At 39.5% G+C, this 24,001-nt stretch overlaps 2 protein-coding genes across 2 annotated transcripts; one reads left to right on the top strand and one right to left on the bottom strand.

Annotated features, from left to right (window-relative positions):
* Positions 1 to 513: 513 nt before the first annotated feature.
* iqch (IQ motif containing H) lies at positions 514 to 20,720 on the bottom strand. The gene is given in 22 exon segments (XM_084018113.1): positions 514 to 966; positions 968 to 1,036; positions 1,221 to 1,329; positions 1,792 to 1,853; positions 2,307 to 2,429; positions 3,676 to 3,834; positions 6,951 to 7,237; positions 7,474 to 7,594; positions 11,797 to 11,985; positions 12,129 to 12,401; positions 13,319 to 13,470; positions 13,582 to 13,665; positions 14,545 to 14,611; positions 16,156 to 16,698; positions 16,825 to 17,021; positions 17,277 to 17,357; positions 17,671 to 17,767; positions 19,458 to 19,577; positions 19,689 to 19,764; positions 19,926 to 20,020; positions 20,158 to 20,280; positions 20,549 to 20,720. Coding segments are annotated over 22 exon segments (3,093 nt in total). The 5' UTR covers positions 20,600 to 20,720; the 3' UTR covers positions 514 to 951.
* Positions 20,721 to 21,193: 473 nt separating this feature from the next.
* aagab (alpha and gamma adaptin binding protein) lies at positions 21,194 to 23,936 on the top strand. Its single transcript, XM_084018116.1, has 10 exons — positions 21,194 to 21,380; positions 21,665 to 21,855; positions 21,950 to 22,046; positions 22,135 to 22,224; positions 22,337 to 22,420; positions 22,519 to 22,598; positions 22,722 to 22,818; positions 22,963 to 23,067; positions 23,209 to 23,258; positions 23,417 to 23,936. The coding sequence occupies exons 1-10, from the start codon at positions 21,287 to 21,289 to the stop codon at positions 23,492 to 23,494; spliced, it is 966 nt and encodes a 321-aa protein (XP_083874242.1). The 5' UTR covers positions 21,194 to 21,286; the 3' UTR covers positions 23,495 to 23,936.
* The last annotated feature ends 65 nt before the right edge of the window (positions 23,937 to 24,001 follow it).

The raw sequence follows: 24,001 nt of genomic DNA, 5'->3' as shown, positions 1-24,001 counted from the left end.
ATTCCTATTTAAATGCATCCCTTTTGACCAGGTGCAATGATTACACTATGTGTCACCCTGGTGAAATGACCTATAAAATAAAAGACGAGACATTTGTAAATGATCCCAACTTTTGGGCGACCATACATACAGGCATAGAGATAATTTGGTAGTAACTGTACAGAAAATTGTTTATGGATGTTTTACAATTCACAAATTTACTCCTGAAATGAACATGTATTTGGATATGAAAACATTTATTACATGATTAGTTCCTGGAGAAAAGTCACTTAAGGTTTCTCTGGATGTAGAGGTGCAGGAGAAGCAGTGAAATCCAGGCAAAGTTGGACCATGTCACCTCATCAGATCTTAAATAAAAAACACATACATCCTTGCTGCAAATGTGTATATTTATTTTGAAATATCTCTATATATACACTGCATTTCTGAATATACTATATTTTCAGAAACACAATATATTCTATTATAAAGAAATACATATTACCAATGTACAGAAAGTGTCATGTCACTTGCAAAACAATATAATCAATATACTCACACTCTATTTTCTATATATCTGGGCAAAAGTCAAGGTACTATGCAATGCATACACACTATATATTAATTTGATTGCACACTATTTTAAGAGTAATCTACATTTTCCAACATAAAATAAAACAGTTTTTTATCATTTGAATATTTAATAAATTCAGGAATGAAGCCTGTTTCTTCCCCAGTGGAATTACCTTATGAATACTTTGCTTTTGTATTTAATAGCTGACATTGTCCGTTTTTTAATTATAGTCAATAAGTTAAAACAGATTCCAAAACCATTCATGAAAAGCTTCACAACAGATTCATTTTTTCAGGAATGTACTTAGCTAACCGTGTTTGATCAATATTGATTCATCTGCAGGGTTCATGTATTCACAGTGTGGTTTGACATTAAAGCTGTCTTAGTGAGGCAGCTGTCTAAGCAGCAGGTTTAATCCTCCACCGCTTGCATCTTGTTCTGAACAATCCTCTGCAGTACATCTTCTATGTTCTTGATCAGCTCCTCCAAAAACAAAAGATAAAATAAGTTAAATTACCACCCATTATTTTTCCATACAAGAACAGACTTTCATTTGAATATATTTTATATTTACTTCAGCAAGATCATTCCAGCAGACAAGAGCTTGAGTAAAGATGCACGTTTCTCATATAGATGAGGAGGGATCGTTAAGTCATTAACACGGTACCTTAAAATTGGTTTCTCCTTGCATCTTAGAGGGCGAAATTTCCTGATGAATGACCGACAGATTCCGAGCAAAGGTCACCAGAGCTCCCTGGAGATCCTGTGAGACTGTTCTATTAATGACATCCCAAACAAACGGGTTTACTAATGTTCCCCATGTTGCCAGCTAAGAAACAATCACCTTGTGCATCTGATGGTGGTGGTTAAATGAAACTTTCAACAGACGACATCTGCAGTCTTTAGGGGATGAGCACAGCTTGATTTAACTGTTACAGCACTGCGTAAGCTAAAGGATTTGAGTGATAAATATGTTAAATAACCCTCTGCTTAACAACTTCTAGTTTGTAACAACATTTACAAAGCCAGAGGTGGCATCCTAATCCTCTAAAAGAATTGTCTTCACTCTGGAGAAGTCTTTCATGCCCCTAATCCTCTAATGGTTCATGTGCGTGTCGATTTGGACAGAAAGAGGTAAAGTAAACCTTAATGTGCTCAGAATGATTTCTCCTGGCAACCGACCCTACATTTAATTAATACTGTATGTATATAGTTATGATGCAATAACAAATACTTACATCATTCCAATGGTGCACCGTTCACTGCTGTCGTAAATCGCAACAACACTGCCTTGCTTCCTCTGAAAATGAAGAGCCACAAACACAGAATCAAAGAAGAGCTCCACCATCACACAGTGTAGATTAAAAGAGTAACCCATTCAGCATTGCACTCTTAATGTTACAGTTTAGATACAAATCAATGGTGCAGAACCAACGCCCAGATATCACATTGTTTTATCCCATACATTATTCTTCCTGGTCAAAATCTGGCACCTACGGTACTTTGCAATGCAACCCAGTGCCGTCTGTTCATTCTGAAATGTGGGTGTGTTATGCTAGCAGCAGCTAATGTAGCCTTGATCTGCTAGTATCAAGCAGAGATGAGGAACCAGAGAAGGAAGTCTGGTAAACTCACTTCTCTCCCACTCGAGAAATCGGTGGAGCTCCCCTTTAAATCGATCATAAACTAAGCTGCGGAATGAACAAGATGTAAGGATGATATGAAAGCAAACGGGTGAGTTTAGAGTTTTTACCTCCACATTAAATCCTATACCATGAGCCTTGCACACCATAAAGAACACATTATGGTACAACGTGGAGAGGTTGGAGTGAAACAAGTGGCTCCCAATAACTGCATAATGGTTAACCACGGGAGGCTGTAAAAAAAAAAGTAAGAACACAAGAAAGAGACATAGAATGTAACTGTATGGTGGTTGGCATTCATTGTTCTGAATCTAAATCCAGACAAATAATTTGACGTAATTATATTTGGATTTAGGGTATAATCAGTGGTGGTGTGTGTAAAATGGGTGGAGATGGCTGAACCCCAAAACATGTCCTTAGGGTCACTGTTGACTTTGGGGAGTGTGTGTGATTAGTAAGCATGACGACTGTGGGGCACATGTGGTAAACTGTTAGGCCTTTCTTAATTAACTACAGGGAGGAACAATTAATGTTTAGAAGACATGCCAAATACAAGATGAGCTTAATTGTACCATGATATCAAAGAAACCACAGTTTTGGGACTGCAAATGTTTGCATTCAATTTGAGACAAAAGCACTAAGAAATGCACAAAAGATCTCCTCAACTCACAATACATATCACTATAATAGAGGGGTTGTGAGCATGCGAGTGTCATAAGTACGCTAGAGAGGTTGATTACTTCAAAGTGGCAGGGCTCAAGAGGATAAAATGGTTCCTGTTTCCCCGGCACCATTGGGAGGTGAAGAGAGCGGGCCTAAGCCTCTGTGAGCTCAGGAGATAGTCCATAACTCGCCGTGATAGGTGTGTGCTTGCAGTTGTCAAACACAGGACGCTCACACCACAATAAAAGTGTCCAGCAGGGATTTTATTGTGTTTGTAATATGCAGGCCCCTAATGATGGCCACTGTGAAAGCCATTAACTACTGCGGTGGCTCAACTGCTGTACTGAAGCACCAGGCCACCGACTAAATGAATGTTTGATAAAATAATACATGTTGCGGATTAACAAGCGTAAACTCAGGCATACTGCTAATAAAAGGACTCTATTGTTTAAGGCCTGGCACCAGGTTGATGAGGTGTTCAAGCATGCATACACATGCATAATGAAAATGGCATGAATTATTAATGTGTTGATTATTTAGGCTCATCTATCAAAATGATAATGAATTCAGCACCTAAACACCAATTGAGCTCGGTGCGTAATTACAGTATTTAGTTGTATTTAACCAAAATGAAGAGGAAAACATTGATCTATCTTTGTAATTACTGCAGTGGTGTAATAATATCATCTAAATCTCAGCTTCAGAACGCAGTAAAAGTATACAACTTCAAATGTAACATTAAAAACCCACCTCCTCATATTTACAAAAAGCGTAACATTAACAAAACTTTCTTTATAAGGAAATATAAAATGGTACTTTGGCTGCAATCTGGTGCTTGCAGTATTTTTCTTGGATTGGCATCGGCACTTCTAAACAGCCTGTGTGGAAATTCAGCGTTCCTCCCGTCATCATCAGAAGCATCTGGGTCATGGCAAGCTGGTCGCTGTATTGGAGGTCCAGATCAATAGCCCACACCTGCAAACAAGACGTCGTGAACTCTGTGTCACAGCAGAGAAAAACACACTATAACCTTAAATTCCAATTTAATCACAAGAAATGGAACAAGTATTTCACTCGCCCATCCTTATAAAGAGAGGGGTTGGTACCTTTTAATCCTTCCAATGTTATCAATGTTAAGAGGCAGTTCAAATGAAAACATGGTTAATGGTGTGTGGGCTCAACAGATTTAGGTAATTCGGTTGCGGAGTCACACATGCGCAAAGTAGATCCTTTGCTGCGTATTTGTATTCAGTCTGCCTTGGGCTAGTTTGTTTGGCCCGGGTCTGAGAAGCAGAGTTCAGATATGTATAGTAAATGGCATCATTATAAGTATATTAAGGGGTCAGGTATGATCGTAGCCTTCTGCTTAAAGAGGGCTAATTTCCCAATAATAACCTAATAGCTATGCCCTCTCTTCAAAAGTGGCAAATAAATCACCAGTGAAGGACTTGTTAATAACTAAGTGGCAGTCGGCTGCCTACCTTTGCTGTTCCTATTTGTCAAAGTAAACGCTCCTGCCACTGAATGCAAATCGCTGCCTGTCTCTGTAACCTGAGCACTTTATCTCCACTAACACATGGATATCTGACCATATACAGTAATTCTCTTATAGGTCACATTTGATTTTTTATCAAATTCAAATAAATTGTCAAACATTATGGTTATAGTATAGGGCTGCAACTAATTTTTATTTTCACTATCATTAATCAATTAGTTCCTCTATTAATGATTTTTCAATGAAAGGTCCAAAAAATAGTGGAAAATGCTCATCACTTTGTGACATCTTGTTCTGTCCAACCAGCAGTTACACAAAACCAAACGATATGCAGATTACAATGATATAAAATAAAATCAGCAAATCTTCTTATTTGAGAAGCTGGAATTGGACAAATTTGCCATTTTGGTCCGAAAAAATAATGAAAATTATTAATCAGTTATTGAATTTGTTGCTGAATTGTTTTTTGTCACTTGAATAATTGATTATCTCATTATTTCAGAACATCAAGTTCAAAACAAACATTTATTTAAAAGGGCTGCACAATACAAAACATATTCCAATGAACACTTCCAATGAGAGTTGAAATATGGTGACAAAAATGCTCTCCTTTATGTTATAATTATTTTACGCAACATGAACTACAATGTTGTAGTTGTTAATATGGAACAAAAAAACATACGATTTGTAATTGCAAGAGTAATATTGTAACATCTACATTGCTTTAAACTGCATAATGACATAAAAGAGAATACACAGACTATACATCAAGTGTGACGTAAATATACGTAAAAACAATTGCAAGCTGTGTACATTCAGGTTTAGCAAAGTTCAGCGGTGTGTACCGCACTCAGCCACTTTTAGCTACCACTAGATAGACGCTCGTCTCTGCATCAGGTTGATACCTCGGCCTGAGTGATGGACACACTCCACCGTGCCATTCATGCGACTCACTAAAATCTTACTCCAATGTCTCATTGTCCCTCTTAACAAAGCCGTGGGAAATATAAGACTGGATTGTACCTGTTTTCTATTGCCTTTCATTTTCATTAAAAAGCCTGATGGTGCAGCTGGGGCCCCACCGTTCCACAATGTGAGGAAAGACTGCAAGGGCAAACATATGTGACCCACTTCTTCCTATCAAATAAAGTAGGCAGCATTTAGCAACAGGTTTGAATCTAAATTGATGTTTAAATCCAGACAGGTTTGCCCATGTGGCTCTCCTCTGTCTGCTCTGTGCATGGGGAGACGGTTTAGAGTCTGGCTTTCATGTTCCTGCCTCTATTGCAGCACATTGTGTTTATAGCACTGTCCTTAATTATTCTGTCAGTGAATCCCATTCAATTTTGGGTCAACATTGAAACTGAAAATTCATTTTAAGGTTGTCATTATATCCAGTTAAAGAAAAATCACAGCTTCAGCTCCTATGATGCATTTGAGAAATTACTTATTTTTTTATTAAGTGTTACTAAAATTATAATTTAGTAACTAAATGAAATCCTGAAATTTAAGAGATACGGTGAGATAGATTTTTCTTTCCTAAAGAAGGACAAATACAATTTGATCAAATACACAGTTCATGTAAAGATTACTAAGTCTTTATGGGAACCAATAACACTAATGCAGGAAGATAAAATATTTAAACGTTAAGATACAAATTGCATTATCAGTATTATTATTATTATGAACACTGCTTTGCTGTATGTGTTAATATCTAATCCATAAGAGGCTACCCACGCAAGCCCTTAGTTAGTGTCAACGCCAAATCCATTTCTCAACACTAAGAATACATTGTGAATGCAAACACTAATAAAGCTTCAACAATAAAGAGGGGGAAAGAAGACATTCATTGAAATGCCATGAATAAAAGGAAGTTACATTAGTATCCGATGGATTTTTAATGAAAGGAAACATATCTGAACACATTCATGTCCTTTTGTAAAACTATAGCTCTGCTTTCTCCACTGTCTTGCAGGTTTAGTATTTTATAGAGCATATTATAAACAAAGCATTTCATTTTACAGCTCTGGATCAATAAGCAGTCAATGCAGCCACATGTTCGAAGCAAAGGTTAACCATCATAAACCAGCCCATTTCCAATACCATAAACCAAAAGGCTTCAGCAAAACTTAATCCCGACAAATGAGATAAGGCTTTGACGGTGCCTCGCTATAATATATCGAGACAACTTTCATCAGACCACTGCTGGTAAGCAGCTAGAGGTTAAACACTAACAGGGCATCCCTGTGAAACTGCCAAATCACTTTAGAATGACCTATTGTCTGAAAGATAGGTGCCTCTGAATTTCTCGGCACTGTGAGGTTAAAGGGCAAGCCTTAAATGGTGGAATCAGTGTATCGACACGATAAGACCTGACAGTTTATTAGATGGTCTCGTGACACATTTGGTCCCTGTGCCCACTGTTTGCCTTTCCAAATCCCAGGGGAGCAGTAGGGTAGACACCTATCTGCCGCTATAGATCTCTGATCCAGCCAAAAATGGATTTCTTTCACCAACATGGGGAAATAGAGAGCCTTGACACTTACATGATGCAACAGACCAAACCAGATTTTTTTTTGTGGTAGCATGCGCTCACCTTTTGCTCCATGGTGTTGCGGTTCAGAAAGGTTGCCAGGTCCACAGAGACGTAACCTACAATAAGGTGCTGCAGACAGGCCTGGCCCACACGCATGCAGATGGATTGCAAGGTCTCTGGGTGTACAGAGGTCTGAGGAACAGTGGAGCCTATAGCTTCCAGTTGACAGGAGCCCTGAAGCTGGTCTCCACAGGACAGCATTGTCACCTCACCCCCGGGCTGCAGGAGTAGATCTACTGTCAGACAGGTGACACTATCTGAAGGGGGATAGGCCTCCACCACACCGCCTGGACACACAGTGAGAGCAGAGGAATGGCTACGGTGAAAACAACAAAAAGCGACCAATGATACAGCATCTGGAACTCTCATTTGTTTAACATTTAACAAGAGAGTGCATTTATTAAACGTATAAGGTCAAATACATCTAGCATCTAGAAAGGACATAGGAAATGAGTGTTAGTATATTCCAAAAGGTGGTATTTGCAGGAGAAAAGCATTCAGTGCTTGACAATAGGTAGCTGACCTTGCCTGAGGAAGGTCTTCAGGAAGCAGGCCCAGTTGGCATAGCAGGAGGTTTTAACAGGCTGCGCATAATGGGCGAGCCACTTTGGGATTTCATCTAAATATCTAAGCAGTACAGACTCCTGCAGAAAGAAATGTACATTAGTTCTCTAATTAAAATGAGTTGGTGACAGATCTGAGAACATTATGTTTGTCAAACACAAGTAACTAACCAGTTATGGCTACTTTATTTTGTCCCATTAGCAAAGCTTTCTCGGTGGTGACTACATTATTGGAAATGCCCTCGTGTTATCCGGATGACTCGAGTGACTGCTTGTTATCCTGGAGACCTGCTTCAATTTCTGTGCAAGAGTCTGATGGATGCTGTGGGAGGGGTTATCTGTGATTGACAGCCTATTATCAGAAGGCCTCGGGAGTCTAATGGCGTTAACTCACAGCCACAGAGACGGCACCTGCCCTCAATAACAACTCTCTCCACTGGGCAGCTGATGAATGCCTAAGCTAACCCCATCCATCTGGGGATCAATCAGGGCTTTACTGGGATCGATAGCGCTCTTGTTTCTGTAACTAGAAAATGCCATAATGGTTTCACCACTTAATTACGCTGTTAATTTCTAACTTTTGGTTTAGGTGTGTCTCTTAAATAGTTTGGCAACTCAAGTGCGCTGTTTCCCATGACAATGCTGTGATATAGTCAAAGTAACAACAACTCTACTCACCCTTTTGCTGTCATTTTATACTGTATGTATATAGATTGTGTTATAAACTACAATTGAACGCTTTATATTGACTCTGAGAGTCTGAATGTTCTTTCAACGTTCTATCCGGAACGTTACTTTGTTTTGAGTATGCGCTGTCTGGCTTCAGTGGAGACAGGACCGTAGATTACGCTGTTGATATTCCAGTCATGTAACAGCCATCATTATATTCAAGTACTGTAAGAGGCGAGGTCAAATGCTACTCAGTGATTCACCCTATACAAACCATAAAGCACACAATGGTGCGGCAAAAAGTGTAAGGGAACGGTTGTCATTTTCAACGGAAGAGCAAGCTCACCCCAGGACTTTGCCTATGCAGTTCACAGAAACAGCAGGACGGGAAGGAAAGAAAGGGAGGCATTTTGCAATAAATTATTTGGACTTAAACTGCGTACAGTACCCTGTGATAGGATTCAGGCTTTGCTTGGTGTCCACATAAAGCCAAGCAGTCGGTTTGGTCATAAATAAAATAGATGTTGCCGTGCCTCTTTCATTGCCATTTCTCCGTTACACAGTGAAACAACTGAGAAGCTACAGTAAATATAATCTGACTAGTCATACATTTTATATGAATATTCATTTTCTGTAGCACTGTGCCACAGAAGCTTCAACCTCAATCTACTAGAGGCCACCAATAATTTCATGTGTATTATAAATGAAACATGAATTACTCTCTTACAAGGGCGCTACAAAAGCAGCAACATTTCCTCCGCTTAAAAATTGCACAAAAAAAAAAACATTAATGACCTTCAATGAAATGAAAGAAAACGTTAAATCAAACACTTATCAAACATTGGGCCACAGAAACTGTTTTAACATCTTATCAAGGTAAACTCGGGTTAATTATGTGAAGGCAGAATGTTATATATTTAAACTCCTCCATGCACAGACTGCACAATATTTAGACAGAAAACATCTGTACAAAATGTCCCTGTACCTCTTCAGTGGTAGTGATTATCAAATGGCCCATTTCGTTGACAAACTTAACCTAAATAAGGTGTTGCTCAAGATCTGTTTGTACACAGCGTGACAAAAAGAAATACTCCATCTGTTGACACTATTAGGTGTAATTTTTACCCTCTTGTGCCTAATGATCCATATACAAGCTGTGTGAGCGCTTAAGTGTGTGTGTGGCCCCCTTCAGGCATTGCATCGGTGACGATCTACATGTCTTTAACCTCTCTCTGTGTAAATGCTGAAAGAGGCCTCAGGGCTTTCTGCAGGCTGAAACATTGTGCTGGAGGCCGCACAATATTCAGAGAAACACACCATCTCCTAGACCTCTGAGGAACCTCCCTTGTTGTTTTGAGGCTCTTTTACATAGCCAGAAGGGATCTGATTGTTGGTATTATTCTGAAAGACCACATGGTATTCTTGTGAGTCAGGCTTTTTCATGCTGAGCCCTTTAGAACAAGCAATAATTACAAAAAAAGAATATGCACACAGTCTGCGTAGACTGAGGCCGAGTATACAATATAAAATAAAAAATATAGAAATAACTAATCCCCTCTCTAGTTTTTCAGTATTTATAAGGGGTATGAGACATTCCACTGAATTGTAAAAAAAAAAAAAAAAAAACACTTGCTCATTGCTTTTAGTTTTTTGGCATGCAGTGATTTTGTGTTATTCTTGGTAATTATGAATGAATATTTAAAATGCTTCATTTGATAATTTGTGTTTCATTAATAATGAATTAAATTGCTACTATTTTCATAAACATAGCTTTAAACATCTATTGCTTAAACGCTTGCAAATATTCCGTATCCATCCTATTCACCAGCTGTCACTGCCCATGCAATTAGGCCTCCTTCTCTTCAGCAAAGTACTACGTTAATGACGTTATATCTCAAAATATACTGCCATGTTTAAACATCCATCTACAGTTTCTGCTGTGAGGAGAGGTTGCAAGGAGATACACTGATATAAAATATTCATATGTTTCTATCTGCAACATTGTCCTGTAATCTTTCAGCATATAGACCCAAATTGCTATCTCTAATATACACAAGCACAACAGCAGAAGGACTATGTTATATATTTAAGGGGCTAATACATTTTAGGGGAAAACATTGTCATCAGAAAAAAATCATGCAATGAGAAGCACAGGATGTGGGCTTTGCTTTGATTAAAAGAGCAAGGTGTAGAATAAAGGCCAGTTAAAGTGTTGTGTCCATATGGCCCAGAAGCCCTGAGGCTGTCGGCCTACACTGGGGGCCTCGGCACTCTTCCCTCTCCATGGGACCCCAGCTGGTGAAACAAACCCCATTTACTTTCCTGTGCTGCTTCAGCCACCATTATGGACCTTGGCTGTGGCTCAGCCACTCTCTGCCATAATTAACAGCACCAATGCCACAACAATTACAGCCCCGCACTGCACATACACTATGAATCAAAGAACAAGCTAATAGGAACAAAACAGAGTGAGCCATAAGAAGCTTGAGATGACTGCTGTTCTTTCAAATGGAATAAAAAGTGAAATGGTTGTGCTCCAAGCTCACAATCATTAGCCTGTAATTAGTTTACATAAAGCTCCCAGTTAAATGGCAAAATACAGTAATTAACACATGACAGAAAATCAAAGGCTACTTTGTAAGCATATGAGAAGTAAGAGCCAGAGGCTCGGAAGCCGTGTACAGATTGCATCTGTACTAAATAAATGGTTTATCAATTATTCACTGCAGTCTATTTGTTTTGAAAAGGTCTGACATTCATTCTGAAGTTATTTTTTGAGGGTAAACCAAATGTTTATGTTTTATGTAAAAAACTACGATACACGTTCAAGGCATTTGTGAGACACATGTCTTCCGCTGTGAATCTCTGTGACAACAAATGCTCAAAAGCTCTGTTGACCAGAATGTTTCTACTGTGACTTAATTGTCACAGCCAAGTGAGTTAAAGCATTAATACCGTTGGACAGGCTTCTGTTCTCCCCAACACATCGACACTAGTTAATGTGTGTGCCTCAGAGAATGGATAATGGCTGTGTGTACAAACAGATATTTTATATATTGATTTAACGTTCTGTGGCTCTGGGGATGATGCTCAAAATACTGTACTACAGGGACCAGCATCCTGACTGTTACAATAAGACCCCACTCCGGGTTAAATGATGGCATCTCTCTGACCCCGCTGTGACCTATGCTTTTGTTCACCAATGATAGAAATGACTCCAACTCTTTTGTGAGCTGTCTCATCTCAACAAGCAGCACAATCCCTATTACAATATCTATCTGTTACTGTAATGTGATCTGTTAAGTATCTAGTTGTTTCCATGTTCACTTTAAATGGCCGATCTCTCATTGGTATGAGTGTCATAATTATAGCAATAAAGTTTATTAGTATTGCACTTTCCTAATACCAGTCCTTTGGAGGGAGCAATGAAAACAAGACATAATCGTAAAGATCAATTTAGTGAGAAATAATAAGGGAAATAAATAAAACTAAATTCAAGCAAATTCAATAAAACAGTGCATAAAAGTGAATAAAGTGTCCTTTAAGATGTGGTCTATCGTTTATGACAGAGAGGGAATGATTTAATCCTCTCATCGTCACATCTTGTTCTGTACCTGAATCCCTTCTGTTTTCCATAGTTCAGGACCACGGCGACGGCATTCCTGCAGGGCCCAGTTATAGCAGCTAAGATGGCGCACATCACAGTATGCTGTGCCATGGCCACCGTGCTCAGAATCCATCTTGAAGAGCCAGCGCTGCACATCAGTGTTTTGAGCCATGAGCCTAGCCAGTGTTTCATGAAGCTAAACCAAGTAAGTGACATGTGAATTACAAACTAAATAATATAATTAACTACAAACAATACACAATAGTGAAATCAGACAGTGATGACATACCTCACGCTGTAATGTAGTCTGCGTATGCATTTGTGTTCTTGATCACTGACCTGGTTTAGTGTGGCGATGTCTCCTTGACCAGGGGGGACATCAACCTCTGCCCCAGCGAAGACCCTCCTCCCTCCAGACTTGGTGCTGTAGAGCTGTGCAACCGCCGGTTCTGGAGCAAGGACCGGCACTCCCAGATCATCAGCCACCGCCAGGTCATCCACGTGGGCCACTCCACCCACGATATAGGCCTGCTTCCCCTGGATCAAGCTCTTGAGGCGCTTCAGGGTGCGTGGACTGTACTTGAGCAGCGTGGACAGGCACATGTTGTGGGTCTGCAAGAGGACGGAAAGGATTTCTGTTGCAGCCAAGAATTCTAAGTGTGTCTACCAAGGGTTGTTTCTTGACCTGATTTATCACCGTGTACACACAACAGATCTATTATTGTAATAGCCAACAGGGTTTTAACCTCTCCTGTATTGCAGCAGGTTGAATTGATAAAAGCTGCCTGTGGGAGGCTTCCCCTATCCTTCACATCTTTAATGTGGGCTAGCAATGAGCTCCTTGGGAATATAACTAATTACTTCACATCTGTATTTATTTGATCCACATGGAATTATCCCTTCTGTCACTGGCAGAATGCGCTGCCAGCCATGGGTAGCAGTGATTCATCTCAGCAACACGTCTGGCACAGTTTAACAACAAAACAGCAGGAAAATCAATAGAAAGAAATGAAGAAGACCATGTCATGTTGCACATTCAGTCCCGTACAAAAGGATATAAAAAGATGGATAGAATGGCTGGATGTAAAAGAGACAATATAATAAAACACATTCATTTTATCGTATTGAGGTAATCAAAACAATTTAAACTGCTTGAAAATGCAGCAGTTAGATGAAATAAACAGTTAATCAAACTAACTAATATGTAATTGAGTTATTTACTGAATACCAGCTAGAAACCATTACAGGTATTTTAATCAAGTATAACTTAATATAGCTCTGTTTACTTTGAAATAACATATGTTTACATTTAAAAAGTAAAACGGAATGAAAAATATTAAACACACTGTATAATAAAAATCTCCTCTAGTACCCCCTAGAGGAGAATTTACAAACTACAGATGCTTGGAGCATCTACAGTACAATACAATCGATTCCTTTGCAGTAAATAATGCTGAAAAATAGAATGCGTTGTCAGTTATTTTTCCGCTAAAGTTTATGTTTGTGCACAATATGCAAACCGACCGTACCGGGAAATAATCTACAGCCTCTGGTGTGAGGATGATGAAGCGTCTGGCCTCCTCTTCTGTGGCTCCATCAGACCTGAGGAGGCTGTTGTAATAGTCCAAAATGTCATCACCCAGATGCCGTGGACATACGTAGATGACCTGCACATTTTCATCTTAAAATAAATAAATATACAAAGAGAAAGAGGATATTACTTATTGACAGTAAAGCATACAGAGGAAGTTCATGTGTGTGTACCGGTGGTAAAGTCGTGAAAAGCTCCTACCTCTAATATCGCACAGTCTGCTTATTTGGATGTTCTGTAGGATTTCAAATCCCCTCAAATTCATACGCTGGCTCTTAGAGTATCCTGTCAGGACAAGGGCACAAAAGCATACACAAGATTAATATAATTTCTAACAGGCTTTATTAAAAATCTGTAGCTCTGTACAACCCTCAGATGTGCGTGCTACACTTGGGGGACGAGTAGTTAAGTCTAATCACACAGTAGTGCAATCTGATGATTAATTTAGCCTAATAACTAGCATGTGTAGGCATCCTGTTGCACCATGTCCATCTACCACTGAGCTACATCCAGTGCCTCCACAATTTGACTCTATGTCTGTCTGGATTCCTGCCTGAGAGAGAATCCTCAACTGAATCAAGGTAATTAAATGATTGGATTCATGCTAATTAACAACAATGGGGTTCAACTTTCTAATTATCCTTGCTCACACAGCACTCTCTGTAGCCACCCCAAGTGCAAATAAAGCATTCCATCTGCTAGTAATTAGGCTTAATAATTTTAGACAATCGCTCAGTGATTTACAATGCGCATGCCTGATTACAGTCTAAATGTGAATGCCATGGTGAAATGAGAGCAAGTAGGAATCATAGCTTCCTCTCTATGTCTAGTGCAAAAACACAGAACCCTCTTCCTCCTTTGTGTGCACGTGTGTATATGCGTTTGTTTGAGTGTGCATGCATGTTTGCACAGCAATAAAGTAAGACCTCTTGCAAATATTCAATAAAATGGCTTTTCATTTGCTTAATCTGCAAATTAGAGACTAAATTGTTCGGTTCCCTGGCATGGGGAATGTCATCATCCTGTGAGTGCTTTCCTGCAGAGAGTCATTTGAACGAGACAGAGTGCCTCCACCAGGGCCACAGACCGGGGCAGCAGAGTGGTGAGACAGGGGATGACTGCTGCTAGATCAGATGTGTGTGTGCAGCCGGCAGAGAAAGCTACCTAATGAAGGGATGTGGATAATGGTCCTTTTGGAGGACTGGATGTGTTTCCAGTTGGCTGCCAGATGCTGGAGATGGAGAAAGGGAGTGATCAGAGAGGGGACTGCTTGGATAGATAGACACACACGCACACACACACACACACACACAAATCATCACTGCATAGCTAAAACACATCAAGCCAATCTCTCTCTGGGCTAACAGAAGCAAACCAAGCATAAAATACCACCTTAATTAAATTAAGCGTTTACTTTACAAACATCTTCTCGCAATTAATTCAATCAGCAAGGTACATGATGCTACTGCCAGGGGAAGATTAGCAGGCTTAATTAACAGGGTATGAATGTTTAAAGAGTGAGAACATACATTTAGTGCATGTATACACACACGGCAATGTTCAAACTAATTGAACTTGTAGGCACTAATTAATATTGTGTCAGCACTCTAAAAGATGTTCAGCCCAGATGACAGCACGGACATGACATCTATGCTGAATGGGAGAAAATGTACAGAACATTATGCATCGAAGAAAATTGTGCTGTCATACCGGTCTTGAAGAGCTAAAGAGAAGCAGATCTTTATTTCTTGAGTTTAGGATTGCAAGCTTCTGCTATCAGAAAGCTGTTAGAAATAGTAATGTAATGAAGTAAATTGGTCTTTACAGGCTAAAACCCCCAGTAAATCAAAAAATGTCTCATGAACATTTAATTGCATTTAATTAAATCAGTTTTGGTATGGTACAAGAATTTTTCCGTTACAATCTGTTCTCATTTTAAAACTTAATATCACCAAAAAACATTATTAAATTCAAACTTTGGAACCATCTATAATATTTACAGCATGTCATTATATAGTCAGCTAATATTACATCTACTGTAATTGACCATTGGAATGCATTGGGTACCTGTTTGGCTCTTCATCTAATCCACGTTATCACTATTTCTCCATTTGTGCTATCAATATGGCTGCAGTTTTTAATTCTTGTCTCACTTTATTGCTGCTGTTCTCTACTGTTCATCCCTCTCACTCTTTATTTCTGCTGTTCCCCTCCGTTCACCTAACTCCTCCGATGTTTTATGTTCATCTCGCTCCTTTCTTTAATCTGTCTCACTGCTCCCCTCTGCTGTTCTGTGTGTCTGTTACTTGAACCAGAAGTACTACAGTAGCACATTTTAGTTTAAGTCACATACAATGATTTATGTTCCGTGCATATTGACATACAATTGCCCCATTGCTCATTTACTCAGCGTTGTAGTGACTCTTAGCAGCTCTGAAAAGGATGCTCAAACACAGATTTTAGTTTTTGGAATAGAATTTAACAAGAACAAGCTGAAATGCAGAGATGTCATTTTCTTTTTAGCCCAAACAATATTTTAAAACAAACCTGTTTTTGTTTATAGAGTGAAGATTATATTTGAATATTAAAACATTCAAATATTATAATTTAATTTAGATAATAAATGATAATACCTCAGAGGGAACCCTGTATATACACATTTAGGATTTGTCTAATTTCATTTGACTCTAAAGTGAGCGTTGAAAAGGTGATAGAGGAATATTAAGTAAGATAGAGTGAGAGAAAGGAAGCACACTTGGATATAAGCAACATTACCTGGGCTCTCCTGCGGAAATTCTCCAGTTGTCTGAAGCAGCGGGCCTGCAGGGCCTTCCTGACATGACGGATCCGAGTGTGCATGAACCATGAGAAAGAGATGATGCCTGCCGCCCGCTTGCGTTGGCGGTGGTGCAAGAAGGCTGTCCGGGCTAAGTAGCGCCTCCAGCAGGACTGGATGTGGATGGCAGCAGCCTCAATGCCTCCCTCTCCCTTGTAGCGCTGACCTGGGCGTAAGACTAGACCCGATACCTCCTCTCGGTTTTCAAGCACTGAAAGGAGGATCACTGGAGGAGCCTTTCTCCAACCATTAGCCCAATCATGGCTCAAGTCCACTAGACGTTCCCCGCTCACTTTGGCTAGAGGCACTGCAAAGTCCCTGAGCAGCTTTTCCACAGCATCCAGGGCATCAACCACACCGCTCCAGCACAAGCTAAAGCTCTGCTTGAAGTGACAGAAATCTGTAGCCATTGGGTTTGTCTGTCCATTTTTGATGGTAAAGGGGTATTTGCTGATGTTAACTGGAACTTGAACAGGTAGATTCTACAGAAAACAGGGAAAAAAGTGAGTGACAACCAACCTAGACTTTAATAAATCTTCTCCTTTGATCACCTTCTCTTTTGTTGATGAAATTTAGCATCTCTTTAAAAAAAATGAGTATTTTCTCACCCGAGGGCTTCCAAGGAAAAGACCGGAGGTGCCTTGCACAATATCCCTGTGGTCCGTGCTCTTTGAGGTTGTGGAATGAGGTGGTGTCTTGGTGGTCCAGAGGGGTGTACCTTCTCTGCATATTCCTTTACAAGTGGATTCAGATGCTGTTTCCCATTTCAGCTGCTTGTGACACCTAGACTTCGAGCCTAACAGACCTAAAGTCACAAACAGACAGGATCAACTCTACTCTATCAGTGGCAAACAGTCATAAATAGCAAGCCAAGTGGCAGCTGTCCCTTCTACACAGGAGTCACTGAGGGGTTTAAACGAAAAGACAACCAAAACAAAGCGACAGAGAAATGGCAAGAGAGCATAACAGAAACCAAAAGCATATAAAAGCCCTCACAAAATATTGGATTGCCACTGTGGCATAATTTTTGGGAGTGTAAATATGTCCAAGGGCAACAGACCTCTCTTAGAAGAATATGAATCCCCTCTGGGATGATGAGGTGCAGCCTTCTGCTGGATCGACATACAAAGTAAACTTTTATCTGGAACAGATGACAACATAAAAATAAAATTAAACTTTCAAAACATGGTGCTTGTCCTTGTTCATAAAAGTTTGAGAATAGTCAAAAACATACAACAATAATATGAAAAACAGAAAGCTATTATTACAAAATCGAATGATTTTAATGTTACAAATATAAATTATTGTTATTAGTTTACCATTTAACATAAGAAGTGGCCTGATCAAAATTACACAAACACTGAACAAACACCAACATGCACACTCAATGAGCGTTTGTCTAGAGTGTAACAGAGGTGAGATGTTGGTGATGAGTTGGTAAAATATCTGTTTACCTGTCCCCATGTCTTCTTCCGGTACGGCCAGGCTATGATGACCCTTTGAGGTTGGAAGACTCAACACAGGGCCATTGATTATTCTGCGATGTTTTGCCTTTACAGAACATTTTTTTATAAGATCAGAGGTTATAAATCATATATGACAAAAATCAAAGCAATGCCAGATCCTGGTCTGGTCCTTAATAGTTCCCAATCGTTTATTCAACTAAATGCAACAATTACAAATTGAGAGCTTGAGCATGTTTGCTTAAATGTTTTTTTTTTCTTTGACAGCTTTCTTTCTTTTCTAGAGATATTGTTGTGAGTATAGGAGGTAACCAACCATTAATCTGACTCTAGATGGTGATGTTAGAAAATAACTTTCTAGCAGAATAAGTATAAAGGATAGGCCTGGAATGACAACATGATTACAAACAATAGATTTTCTATATTCATTAAAAATGTAGGAGAGCTATAATGCTGGCACTGGTTAAATTGTAAAGGGTCATTGAACCCATCTAACCCTATATCAATTAATCACAAAATAGCCAAGATTATCTATATCTATATTGTATTTTATTATATTATTTTATCTTATATCTGCATTATAGGTCAACACAGCAATTCTGTTATCATAAACTTAAATAGTTTTGATACACAGTACCGTCTCACAATAAAATTAAAAGTTGCTTCGATGGCCTTGTTTAATATAAACAGATTAAAATGTGTCATTACTCCTAAAACTCAAAGTTTGTGCAGCTGATCCTAATGTCACCTAATGTTCTCTCCTCCGTTCTCCTCAGACCACTGAGCTCTCTGACAGACCACAGGTAATAGCCAGGTGCTGGGAGAATCTCCCCTCAAAGGCACACATCTGTTTCAGATAGGGTTGGGAAAAGGTGGCACCTTTTTGTAAAATTGCTAAAATGCAAAAGCTAATTTCCTGGCATGGGTATGAAGTGGAGAAGAGCTGGCCTGAGTTGCAGGAGGAGGCAGCAGGCAGAGAGCCAGTGGTTAGCAGTTGGGGAAGCTACGGCTGTCTTATTGGCATGCTGGACCAGGTACCCACTTCTGTCCTGAGACAGCTGTAAACCAGTAGCCCATAGCACAGCAATCAGGCGCCTGTTTCTTTAGAAGAATGCTGATGTGCTGCAATCTGCTGCTTTCCGCTTTCTGCAGCCAGCACTTCCATCTCTCCTATATCAGAGTGACAGTCTTGGCCATTATTTCTCATGTCAGGTCTAGATTACTAAAAACATATTGAAAAAGAAAGTGTGTAAAATATATCTAAAACTAATGTCGACCTTTGCAAAGATTAATTTGTTGCTGGCTGTCATCAATGAGCCAAGTGACCTTTATGTCACAGTCTGTCTGAGCATGATGCACGAAGCATCTAATGCAGACCTGTACCATCACTCTTTACTCCAGCATTAAGTGTCTGTTCTTAGGATTAAGGGAGTAAGCATCAGGCAAAGAAGCAATGATATTCAATAGTTGTAGAAGAAGCTCTGGTAATGCTTCCTAATTAAATCTTTCCTGGACATGTTCTGTATGTTATAATTAATATCAACAAAGAATCAGGACACAGGAATCAATTCTGCCTCGGACTTTACATCAAAATGAAAAAAACATTTTTAGTATCAACAATTTACTCATCATTCTACTGATGCCCCCAAAACTATACTATATTTTGAAATCAAACATCTTGCTAAAGTATAATTGCTATGGAAAACGTGCATGGCATGCAAAATGGAATACTCCCAGCAAAAGTTACATTCATTTAGACGTATAGTCAAATTTCTTACTACACTTGAGCTCCTTTTGTGGACATCGGGGAGTGATATCACACATTTCTGCTGCATAATAGCTCTGTTGTTTGGGTGAGCAGGATTACTCAACAAATGCATAGTAACAGCTGGCTTTTGCTGGACAAGACAGAAACGTATAGAATTAGTAAATATTGTAACTTGTAGTCTAAATGAAGTGGTAATGATTTACATTCTGATTTTCATTTCTAAACGTGAATAATAATCTACCTTTTCCCCAGGTGAGGCCCCTGGAAGGTCTTCCTTTTGCAGACACACATCTGGGATGTTCTCCAGAGCAGGTGTCCTGCATGACGTCTTTATCTTAGACTCACAGTAACCATCACCAAAATGTATGCAATTCTGAAGAGATTTCTTAATAGTTCCAAAAATGAAATGGTGCAGGAAAGTGTCCCCATTGAAGACAATTATAAAGCGATCAACACATGTAAGCTTTTCCTTACTTACCATTTTGGAATCTGTTTATTTTTTTGGAAGTCTTCAATTCTTGGAAGAACCAGCAGCTGCTTAGTCACTGTTTTCAGATAATCGTCTGCATGCTTCTATTTTCAATTAACATAAAGAACATAAAAGTTGTCTGTTAAGTGTGTGTGTGTGTGTGTGTGTGTGTGTGTGTGTGTGTGTGTGTGTGTGTGTGTGTGTGTGTGTGTGTGTCTTATTTTGCATGAAGCATCCTCACCCTGATGCTACTCTCTGTCTTGCTAATGGCAGCGTCCAAGGCTTGAAAGTCCAGTGTTTTCCCCAACTCATTGATAGTGATATTGTCAATACTACATTTGAGCTGTCTCAAATCCTCTTGAACCTGTAAAACACGCTTCTGTTAGTTAAAGACTGTGGATATCGGGCCTAAAACCTAAAACCGACAAGTTTGACACTTGTTCTTTCGGATTGATAGGTTAGCAAAATAAAAAATTTCAAAAAATAAAGTGAAGTCTATGAAACATTTAACGTTAGTTATTTTCTGCACTGTGGTCATAGTTTAGCGGGCTAACCGCAATAACATGCTAGCTTGTTAACGTTATTTTCTCCAAAGTACCGCTAAGTTATTTAGCAGAGGTAGACAGCATTACCTGAAATAAAACTGCTCCCACCGTATCTTCGTTTTTAAGTGTGTCGGACATTTCGTATTATTTATTTGTCATTATTATATCATTCTTAAATGACTCAAAAATGTGTCATGATACATATCTGTAATTGCTAACTAAAGTTACCTACTGTAACCAAACCAGTTAGCTAGCTACTCAGAAGTCAGAAATCTTCAAACAGAATTCGTAAACATGACAACGAGAAGGAAAGAAGGGTTTAATTTTCCCCCGAGTTCGGACTGTCAGACAGTACGCCCAAACCTGTGGTCCAACCCCCGAGCCAACGTTCGTTACAATAGGCAGATGAAAAAAAATCCCACCTTGTCCAATCTTCCTCCGCCCATTAATGTAAATATATATTAATAATTTATTGGTGGGACTTTTGGGCAGCTTCTTTGCCATTTGCCTGAAAGCCAAATTCAGGGCTACTCTAAAATACTTAAGTAGAGGAAGCGCATTTAATGTCAACGTTGACGTAGACACAAATAGCATTTTTAGTATCTATAATATGTAAATAAATTACTTAAAAGCGACGCAAATTAATGTATCGAAATGCGTAACTAAGATAAGTTCTGAGCCCTGTTCTTCAGAATGATACAGAGCTTCGGAGTCGCCAAACTAACGCTGCACCGGAAGAGGCTGCCGCAGCGAGTCAGAGTTGAAAGGTTGTCAACATCACTTGAGGCTAGCAGCTGAAGAAGCTTGCCCTTATTATTATATAAAATGTCGAATACGGAAGAAGACATGGAGATGCCTAATCCCTGCGTGCTCATCACTAGCTGTGACGGTGGTTTTAAAGAAGAAGAGCTGATCAAACGTACGTTTACAAAGCTTAACATGAATGGTTTAGCAAACAGGCTAACGCTAAACAAAGCTATATTACTGTTAGCACAACAGGTGAGGTTTGGTTGCGCATGTATGTTGTTAATACAGGTCAATAACCAATTCGTCTAAGGTTGTGAAGCTAGTTAGTGATTTATTTTGTGCGTGGCCGGTAGGAAAACGGCAAAGGTAAGGCTAGGTTACGTGCATTTTATTCCAGCAGCTAGCCGATGTCTCTCTCTATATGTGTGATCTGTAACAAACGTGTTCTTCCCTCAGAGATCCTCAGTTCGAATACTTTGCCCGAGCCGATCAAGCGAGAAGAAACAGTAGCCTGGTATCCATGGACCATCAACAACAAATATTATACAGCGGATGTCAGGCTATGTGTTGTGCCAAGCACCTTTCAAATGTCATCGGAGATCGCCCAATCCATGCAAGCTTTCATCGCCTATTTTGACAGTACTGTGGTACGTGACTTAAGAATGAGGCATAGTTTGACTGTATCAACAGTGTATCCAGTGATGATGTAACACTCATGGCGTGTGCACATTGTATTTGCAGAAGGATGGTCTGGAAAAGCTACTCCCGTGGATATCGGTGGTGGAAGATCTTGCTCCAGAGGTGCTCATTCTGGTGTGTGACAGAGTCTGTGAAAATGGTAAGTTCTCCAGCCATTTGTGCTGTCTGTACTAGAATAAAGTACTGCAGGGTACTATGTGGTATTTGAAATTGAATTTGTATCCAAGGGGTCACCAGACAAGACGCGCAGCAGTGGTGTTTGGCTCATGCCTTTGAGCTGGTGGAGCTCAATCCACAGGAGTTACCAGATGAGGATGGTGAGTTTTACAGACGGCATACATTTCAATGACACTGCATACATTTATATTTTAATTATTTAAAATATGCATTGTTTTTGTACTCATTTACACAGTTTTTTTGCCTTATCAGATGACTTTCCAGAGTCCACAGGAGTCAAGAGAATTGTACAGGCTCTCAATGCCAATGTGTGGACCAGTGTGGAGATGAAGGACGGTGAGAAGATATCACCAGTACTGTTGCACTTTCCCCTGACTATTTAATTAATCTCTGTCTATGTATGGTATGTGACAGTGTATACCTCTATCTGATAGGGCACAATCAGGGCTTCGGCCTGATGAGTAGTTTGGTTGCTGCCAGACACAACAACCCACACAGCTGTCCAGATCCACAGGTCAGTGGCAATTTTGTTGTAACCCTTTTTCGATATGTTTTTACTACTTTCTCGTACATCATGAATCCATTTTGATTTATCACTAAGTGAGGCACGCTAACCCTAGCTCCGTCTCTATGGCAGTCTTCCAGCTTACCAACAGAGGACTCACTCGTTAGTGAGGAAAGTCACCAGACTGAAACTGTTGCAAACACAGACACACAGCAAGACCCAGTAGTTGGTAAGTTGACGACTCCTGAAGTTTTTGTGAAGTTTTTCCCCAAAACTGGTGTTATCTTGCTGGTACATTTTCAAGGATATGCTGATGATTGGAGCTGAAATATAATGTTCAGTAATTAATATTTACTTGTGTTGATTATCTCAGATGCAATGACTGATTTGGACATTCAGGAACTTGCTAATCTCACGGCTGGCGATCCAGATATGGATAACTTTGAACGACTCTTTACCAAACTAAAAGAGATGAAAGGTAATTGGTTGATTGAAAAGGGAATGCATGGCAAAAGCTGTTGGTCAAAATGTTCACGATGTGTGTTTGTACCTGGATTTATTTGTTGGTGTGGTGATGCCATTTATGATGATTTGGTTTTCTATGACTTCCAATCTGCAGACAAAGCTTCTTCATTACCTCATGAGCAAAGAAAGGTTCATGCAGAGAAGGTAAGCAATTGTATTACCTCAGAAAGCCAAAATGTACCCTGGGTATGTTGAACTCGCTTCACAGGCCTCTGCAGTTTGTCTCCGTAATTTATTGAAAGCATGAACAAACAATTGCGTTAACTCTTGTATCGAGTATTTATACAAAATGTACTTTCCAGGTAGCAAAAGCATTTTGGACGGCCATCGGCGGTGATGATGATGAGATTGACGGGTTATCATCAGGAGAGGAAAGCTAAAACCATCTACCTGTGGCTCACTCTTTTTTTCCTGATCCTCCCACAAGATCCAGCGCCCTTGAACTTGCTTTATGCACCTGGAAAGTGGAGATGCTTACAGATAGTACTGTATGCATAGTAATGTTTAGAAAGAATGAAGTTTTTTGATTTTTATTCGACACATCTAATGATCTCAATACTGGTGTATAATGAGAAGCAGTTGAATATCTTGATTATGGAGAGAAGTGATCCCCTGGGTCCGTCGCTATGCTATAAGCCTCAACACATGATGGTGTTGCAGGTGGAAAAACAGAGCAAAACGATGCAGGCTTTAATTTATGTCCCTAAGGTACAGTTGTCGCATATATTTGCAAGTGACATAATGTGCCTTAACCATAGAGTTGTAAGACATTTAATGCACATTGTGTTGAATAAACATAAAGACTTGTGATTTTAAATTTTTGGGCCCATTTGTGTGAGAGTGGTGTTTGTATGAAAACTGTTGCACTACATGGGTGCATACAGCTC

Source organism: Eutrigla gurnardus (genome assembly GCF_963514095.1).
Source record: "Eutrigla gurnardus genome assembly, chromosome: 9".
NCBI lineage: Eukaryota > Metazoa > Chordata > Actinopteri > Perciformes > Triglidae > Eutrigla > Eutrigla gurnardus.
The sequence above is the reverse complement of the archived record's forward strand: the minus strand, read 5'-3'. Positions and strand labels throughout refer to the sequence as shown.